Below are 8,819 nucleotides of genomic sequence, written 5' to 3' on the forward strand. Positions count from 1 at the left end.
TGTACCATTTATCGTACTATTGTCGAGGTGTGGGAGTGGCCATCTTGCTAAATTAAGGATCTTTGGTAATACATCCATGGAACGTTGTGGTGAGAATATTGTAAACAAGTCGTGTTTACTTGTCAGAATCCAGTTGTGTAAAACTAACCCTGATATGTTTTTATACGACTGGTTTCTGCCAAGTCTCCGAAAAGACGCACTGTGATTGGCCAGTAGTCAGGAAGCGTGCCGTGATACAGACGCCCCAGAGTCGGAGGAGGCGTCTACCTTTTTATATGTCTAGGGGTTTGAATCCACCGCGGAGCTTCCGGCTTTGTCGAGCGTCTATATGAACACAATTGGCCCGTGTTCGGGGGAGGGAAGCCGGCCGGGGAGAAGGGTGCACGTACCCCTTCCGGGCTAGGGGCGGCACCTGTCAGCAGGGAGTGTTGGGCGGGAGGAGTAGGACAGAGGCTCTACATCATCGGTTCTCAAAGTGGGGTCCGGGGACCCCCAAGGGTCCTTGAGGGGGTTCCAGGGGGTACCCCAGCAAAATGTGTGAATATAGAATCACAATAATTTTAACCTTTTATACTTTGGCTATTCAGAAATAGCAGATATACAAGTTGATAGCACTGCACCGAGTGCCACGCTATGAGCTTGTAGATCGGCTATTTTTGGAAAAGTGAAGATCTGTGCAAATCTTTGAATATATTTCTTTCAAAGCGAACATTTTAACACAAATCTTTGCTTTCTTTGGAGTCACAACATATTTTCAGATGGGGGTTCGCGGCCAAATATATATATCAATTTGGGGGTCCCTCCCTGGCATGAAAGAGTTTGAGAAGCACTGCTCTACGTCCTCCCGGTGAGGGCTCCTCACTGGCAGGCGAGTCGGTTAGGATACAACAGCCGTGACAAGTTTTTTTGGGGGGAAATTAAAACATACTTGTGTGTGTGTGCTAACAGTTCTTTTTCCCCTCGTCTCTTCATGTGTCCATAGTTTCCATCACGCCGGCCTCTACGTCTTCAGGTTCTTCAGACATGTGTTTGAGTCCGTCCGGCTCGTCTCCGTCTCAGAACACCGTGGCGTTGGAGTGTAGGTGATGACACGCCCACGTCGCCAGACTCCTCCCACGTCTCTCGTCACGCCCCGCCCACTCTCCCCCCCAGACAGACTCCGTGAATGTAAACGACGTAAACTGCCATTTACTCCTGAGGCACTTTAAAAGCCTGATTTCATGCGTAGCTGTGTGCGCGTGTCGAGCACCTGAAATGGCAGATCTACAAAAGTCGCGATGCGCCCACACTGCCGACGCGCTGAGTGAGTTGCGTGAGTTTATGGATCTGATATTTTTTGGTGCGCGGCAACCGCACGCAACTAAGCATAAATCAAGCCTAACTTCTTTACCTTTTACCCTGTACTGACCCTTCTATGATATCAATAGGAATTATACTAATCTGTAAATCAATATGAAAGTGTGAGCTGGCCAACTGGGGGGGTGGGGTGGGGGGGGTGTAAGAAAAGGTCAAAAGGTTAATGTGGTCTCCTATAATTTCCCCCCTTATGTCACAACTGCCAAAGCCTGTGCATTTATTTATCCATCTATCTATCTACCTAACCATCCATCTTATCTATTTTACCTACCTGTCTATCTTATCCATCTTGTCTGAGTCCAGGAGTCGGTGAGCGCGGGTGGGGCAGGGGGGGGGGGGGTGGTGGGGGGTTGATGGAAAATGTAGTTTACTGGAGAGCCTGTGAGTTCGTCTTCCAGCACAGAAACACAAACTTTATGCAATCAATTCGTTTTTTTGTTTTGTTTCTTTTTGTTTGGGGGGGGGTTGGGGGTGAGGAAATTTAAAAACTTTTTTTTTTTTTCAAGAAAAAGGTGGGAAAATAAAAATAGGACAGAAAAACAGCCAACAGCATCTAACTGGTCATTTACTGGTCTTGTACTGGTCTTCTACTGGCATCTATCAAGCTTTATTTAACTGATTTTTCTCTAAGCTCATGACACATTTCCACACCTGTTTTATTTTCATTTTTATCTTATCCTTTTTGTAAAAAATAAATCTTCCAGTTGATTCAATTCTATTTATTCTGTTGGACACATTGAGAGATTGAATGCTTTATGTATTCAGTAGCTTGTATACACTCTTCTCTTTGTTTTTTTATTTTTCATTCTCTCTTTATGAAATATGATTTTCTGTCTTAATATGTTCTGTAAAACAACACTGTCCACAGTAGAGACCTACAAAAGAGACCTATATAATAGACCTAGAATAGCAACTACTTCCTCTATGGCAAAGGGCAGATGTCACGGCTAGGATTTAGATCAAACAATAGTTATACCATAAATGTTACTGTATGATTTAATGCTGTCTGTCTCTGTGGGACAGGCAGACATGGGGTTTGTTTCTGTAGGACAGACATGGCGTTTGTCTCTGAGACAGACCATGTTGTTTGTCTCTGGGACAGACAGACATGCTGTTTGTCTCTGGGACAGACAGACATGCTGTTTGTCTCTGGGACAGACAGACATGCTGTTTGTCTCTGTGACAGACAGACATGCTGTTTGTCTCTGGGACAGACAGACATGCTGTTTGTCGCTGGGACAGACAGACATGCTGTTTGTCTCTGGGACAGACAGACATGCTGTTTGTCTCTGGGACAGACAGACATGCTGTAGTAGAGGTCTGCATTGGTCCAGAAAGTTGGACCCGTTCTGAAACGGACCTCTCTGGCTTTGTTACCTTTTTTTTCTTTACATGTGACCCGGTCTGAAACAGACCCGGGGATAATCAGACCTGGTCCACGATGGACCAAAGAATATTACAACAACAACAAAACTTCTCCCGCAAACAATCTTTATTTCAAAATAATGTTTAAAATCTTTAAAAATCTGATGATGATAAAAGAAGGGGAAAAAAAGCACATCTTAAAATGTGTTGTGTGTGGCGGGTGCCACACAGCCTAACTGGTACGCTTGTTGAACCAGGGGTTAGTGGTATGTGTAGGAAGGATTCTTGCTGGTTTGGACGTTCAGTCGCCCGAACATTCTTTGAGGAGGGCGACTGAACTCCACGAATGACCTTCATTCGTGGAGTCGTCACTGTTTTGGCTCATCCCATTTACCCATTATGGTCTGGAATGGATTGCTGCTCAACGTGACGGTCTTGTTGTTGTAGGACTGTGGAGACTGCTCAACGTCCACAGTTAACAGCAGTGTGGAGGGGGAGTCTCCACATTGTTGGGGGCTGGAGACTGCTCCACATCGAACGTCGTGTTGAAGCCAGCAGTCTTTCCTAAAGGCAGCCTTGCTGGTCGATTTTTGATAAGCTGGACCGTGGCTTTTCTTGAGAAGGTTGACGTCCGGACTTCACCAGCGTGCGTATGCGTGGAATTTACGCGAGCCCCGCATACGCACTTGTAGATCCAATCCTATTGCGACCTATTGGGTCACGCACACATTTTCTGGTGTGTGCCGGCCGTGAACGTTCGCTTATTTGCTCTGGTGACTCTCTGTGACGCTGCCTCAGAAACCCTGCCGTCTACTCTTGGGCCAACCGCCTCTCCTGCCCCGCCTCCAGCTTAAACCAGGGGCCACTGCCTCCTCTTTCCCCAGCGTCTTCTGTTGTTCACCGCCGCGTATTGATGACTTGCTGACACTCACACAGACACTTTTCTCGCTACTCTTGGGGCATTGAGGTGTTCTATTCTCCATCAGGCTACATTATCGAACTATATTTTCAGCAAGGCTTCTTAAAGCAATGGTCATTTCACTGTTGACCAGCCCCGTCTGTGACCTCCCCCACTATGTTGAGATTTGCCCATCTAGGCTGCATCAGATCTGAGGATTGCATGGCAGAGCTTGCATACGGCTTTGCCGACTTTCCTAGCGTTCCTGTCGATAACAATAACCACAAAAGTGCTCCACACAGATGATGTTCCTGGTGGCTTTTTTTGTGCACTATACTTTCTCTTGTAGTTTGCGTTTTCACCTCGCTAAAGAAAACCTCCACGGTGTTCAGGCTCACACTGCACTGCAACTTGAGATTTTTGGCTGTTAACGGCTCATTCAATTTGCGAGAATAGATAAGACTAAATGGAATTTAGGACATTATTACAACCCATATGTCTAATTTGTAAACTGAAGATTAAATCGTCGGGTCCACAGGAGTTACTCCATTTCAGACTCCCTTAACCAGAGACCCGCAGCAATTATAGGAGTTATGACCCGTCCCGTACCCTTGACATAAGTGAATATTTTGGACCCGGACCCGCTCGGGTCTCAGGTTGGACCTCGGGTTTCCAGTGGATCCATGCAGACCACTACTCTGTAGGACAGACAGACTATGTTGTTTGTCTCTGTAGGACACACAGACTGTGTTTGTCTTTGTTGGACAGACAGACAGACAGACAGAATGGGTTTGTCTCCATGCTTTCAATTTAATGAAACTTCTTGGGACTCTGTTCTGTTCTAAACTAACCCAGCTGTATCAAATCACTTTCTTAACTTTGTTTCTGTACATAGCTTCCAGAAAAGATGAAAGAAATACAAATAAAAACACCATGTATTTGAGAAATACATTTTACACGACTGTAAAGAATGATTTATATTAGTATTTTTTAAAAGGAAAAAAATGACCTCTTTGTACCATTATGTTACGATGAAATGAATGAATTTTAGTTTGTTTCTCTATGTGCTGTTGGGTTGGAGAGTAGAGGGCAGTGTAAATACAAGCTGGGTAAACATTTCTATACTTTCTAACTGGTCTGGGTTCAATGTGGAGATAAATGTAAAGGCAGGCTGGGTTAAGGCAGAGATTCCTAGCTAAAGGAGTGACACAAAGTATTGAGGTATTCTCTGTTGAGTAAAGCCATTGTTGTATGTTTATGTAAGATAAAGCAGAGCTCTCTTTGTTTCTAATAAAGTTTTTAAATATATATAGTCTTGGTGTGTGGTTATTTGTCACCCTGTGACGGCAATATATCCTTAATTCTATACATGTATAAGTTCACAACACGTTGCAATGGGCTGTGAGCTTGTATATAATATAATGTATCACAAGATCAGTCACAATATCTAGTTTTTAAATTACCCATTGATTATGTTCTGGCCCGCCAGATAATGGATGGGAAAGGAAAAAAATAAAATAAAGCATATCCACAGTTTCACACAACAGTTTCATGGTGCCCAGTGTTCTCAGGGGCACACTATTTACCGTCATTAGCCACTTACCTAACCCTAGCATTCATATTATGGGGATAACGACCCTAGCATTGATATTGAGGGCCTAACATTCTGCTCAAATAACAGATGTACACATTGTGAGCTTGTAGATATGCTATTTTCAAAAAAATGTTTTGACACATTTTGAAAAACTTTGTGAAATGGGACATTCTACATGAGTAATGTATGTTTTGATGGCACTTTTTTTTAACTTACAACATTTGAGTACAGGACCTTTTGTAGCTTGTAACAGAGTATATTTCTACATTGTGGCATTACTACTTTTAAGTAAAAACTAATTTGAGTACTTTTACATTGCTGCCTGCTGATGTCTCTTTCAGTGAGTGCATCTTTGTGGTCTTAGACTGCCATCTACTGGATACAATTGGTAACTGCTGTTTACTTTGTAGATGACATTCTTTCAATATTACATTTGATTATAATTATGGTTATATATTATTGATACTTTTATTTAAGTAAAACATTTGAGTACTTTTTCCACCACTGCACACTTTGTTTATGACTTAAGATACTGCTTCACGTTTCTGTGTCCATCTGTGTGTTCATATAACCTCTGGCGTCTGGCATTTTGTTTTAAAATACAAAGTGTGGTTATGGGTGATATGGCCGACTTTGAAAGAAGTCTTAAATGAGACGTTCAATCCAAGGCTGTATTAGCCATTAGGCCGCCGGGGCCCAGGGGCCCTTGGCTCTCAGGGGTCCTTCGGGGGAACTGGGCCGCGCGGTTATCGACAATTTACAAAAATGAAATGTATAGGTTCATCAAATATCACATGTGTGGGCCCCTCCTCTGTATTTAAAGCAGTAGTTCTCGCTGGGTTTGAGGCCCTGACGAGGGCTGGGGGTCCCTGCTGGGGAGCCATCAAAGTGGGCCCTTTGAGGACCACTGCTCCAGAGCGCTGCTGGGATATGATTAATGATTACTGTGATTACGGCAAGCTCACATTTCATATCATACGCACCGTACCCGTAACTTTCACTGCCCCCCCCCCCCCCCCCAAAAATGGTCTCTAAAACAATTGGCGACCCAGGAGCCCGTGCGGGGGTTAATCCGTCCCTGGTACAATGACCTCTTCGTCTTCTCTCTGCTGTCTCTGTGTAGCCTGACTCCTCGTCATCATCAGCAGCTTTGATCGGTTCAGACAACAAGGTGTCACACATGTTCACCCTCCTCCCTGCCCCCAAGAGGAGGTGATGGCCCTCCTCTTGGAATGCATTTACACATATATTTACACCTGTATTTACACATGTACTGTATTTACACATGTATTTACACCTGTATGTCCTCTTGTCACCCAAGGATGCAAATGGAGAAGTGGCTCATAGACACCCAGGACGCATTGAAATGTAAAGTGTGACCAGGTCTATACAGATGAACGTCTTGTTCTGTAAACGACAACATTCCTGTACAGTACAACTGGTCCTCTAGGTCAGTGGTTCTCAACCTGTGGGTCGGGACCCCCCAGTGCGGGGGGGTCCCCACATGATTCATTTTTTCCCCCCAGATGACAGTGAAGTGACAATTGAATGACTTTTATTAAATACCTTTTTTAATATCAAAAGTAGTACATTAAAAAGACCATTACCGCATCAAAAGTAATCAACAAACTATGCTATAAAAACTGGTCAAACATTGGCCAAATAATATAAGAAACAGGCAAAAATTGGGAAAATAGCCGATCTACAAGCTTGTAGATCGGCTATTTCCACAATATTTATCTGTGGAACCGAGTCAAACTAAATGTAATGCCTCAAATCCTATAATTCCAAGTGCTTGTCAGGGTGGGGGGTCCCCAGTTCAAATATGAATATTTTGGGGGTTCGCGACATTAAAAGGTTGAGAACCACTGCTCTATAGGTGCTAAAAGGAAGGACCTCGCATTTAATCCAAAGCATGTACAGTGAATATCCAGTATTTCTACTGTAGAGGTATACCGAGAATATAAACAATTAGATAATTTATGGAGAAAGAGAGAGCCCTGGCCATGTTCAAATGTTTCATGTTTTACTAGAATTCATAACAAAGATATATGACATAAATGCTGTAAACGTTATAACTTATGTTTCAGTACCCTTACCCTACAGTGTGTCTAAAACATAAGTTATAGTACAAGTAAGGTGCTACGAGTAGTAATACATTATTTTAGGTGAGCATAAAAAGTCTATAGAATATACAGAGAACAAATGAAAGTGTAAAGGGCGTGTACAAAAACATATGCTGAGCTGTAGCAATTCTGAACAAGATGCTAAAACATACACTATGTGGAGCAGACAGTGTGCAAGAGAATTGTGAAAAAAAGAAAGGAAAATGCTGCTTTGTTAATATAGTACAGGTTCAATACTGTGTGTGTGTGTGTGTGTGTGTGTGTGTGTGTGTGTGTGTGTGTGTGTGTGTGTGTGTGTGTGTGTGTGTGTGTGTGTGTGTGTGTGTGTGTGTGTGTGTGTGTGTGCTCTGCTAGTCACCTCTGTGCAGTAGCTTGTGACCATGGCTGCTAAATGCTCTCACACACACTGCATTCCTGTTCAACTACCTTGCTAAGTATCAGACAATAGCCTGCCCTCAACACCTTTTTTTAGTTATTTTAATTGCATCGATTTGCATTCTTGGTCATTTCACATCCTCTGGTTGATTGATGCTTCTATATCTGCCCCCCAAAAAGTTTAAACAGTTTAAACTAGTAGTTAGCAGTGCTAACTAAGGATACTTTTTGAATTGTACACAGTGGAAATAAATGCTGCAAATGGAGGCACAGAACGAAGGAGGAACACATAATTATGTTGACTCATTATCAAGGTTATTATTGTTTTTTTTTGCATTTTTAGTTTTATTATTTCGTTTTCGATTCCTGTTTAGTTTTATTCTGTTTTATTCTTTATTATTATTACCGAATGAGTTCCCATCTTGGTTTTAATTTAAATGTATTTTTAAAGACTTTTATTTTATTTCGTTTGTTTTATTTAATTTTAGTTTTTCTTATTGCAATATTCAAAAAGGTTCGGAAAAGTATTGTGTAATCAACAAATTAACAAAACACCATACCATTGTATTGACATAATAATAATGCAAATATAGATTTCATAACCCGAAATATTAATCGATAAAGACGAATGACATTTTCTCTATGACTTTACCTTGTATTAGTTAGCCTTATTTAAACAATATTTTTTTATATTATTTTTGTAAGCCTCGTTTTTATATCAGTTAACTAAAATGTTTCTCTATACTTATATTGTATTCGTTTTATTTAAAGGTCCTGGTAGTTTTTGGTTAAATCAAAACGTTTATTTTTAAAACGTCAAAGCTCTATTTTGATAGTAATAATAATATATCAAGTATTTTTTTCAGTAACAGGGGTCTCCCTGTCTCTCCAGCTCTTTAGTAAACATGAAATACATTTTCCGGTTACAGATTTCATTCAATGTGGACAACAGATAATTCAACAAATACAATTTATCAGACGGTGTTCCAGATTCAAATTTGTCTGCGCATTCCTTTGTTTTGACCCTTTAGTGGCTACTGGCTAAAGTTTAGCCAGTAGGGTCCCATGTAATTGTTTGGTTGCTTTTGCTATTTTATGCCATGTT

At 41.8% G+C, this 8,819-nt stretch overlaps 1 protein-coding gene across 4 annotated transcripts in view; it reads left to right on the forward strand.

Moving 5' to 3' along the window:
- arid4a (AT-rich interactive domain 4A) overlaps positions 1-1,660 on the forward strand; it is a 40,680-nt gene extending 39,020 nt beyond the window's left edge. For all 4 annotated transcript variants that reach the window (XM_080414746.1, XM_080414749.1, XM_080414747.1 and 1 more), the window contains one exon: positions 983-1,660. In XM_080414746.1, the coding sequence (XP_080270872.1) occupies positions 983-1,086 (104 nt within the window). In that variant the 3' untranslated portion in view covers positions 1,087-1,660. The remainder of the gene's footprint in view (positions 1-982) is intronic.
- The last annotated feature ends 7,159 nt before the right edge of the window (positions 1,661-8,819 follow it).

This window comes from Gymnoscopelus braueri (assembly GCF_963280865.1).
Source record: "Gymnoscopelus braueri genome assembly, chromosome: 19".
Lineage (NCBI taxonomy): Eukaryota > Metazoa > Chordata > Actinopteri > Myctophiformes > Myctophidae > Gymnoscopelus > Gymnoscopelus braueri.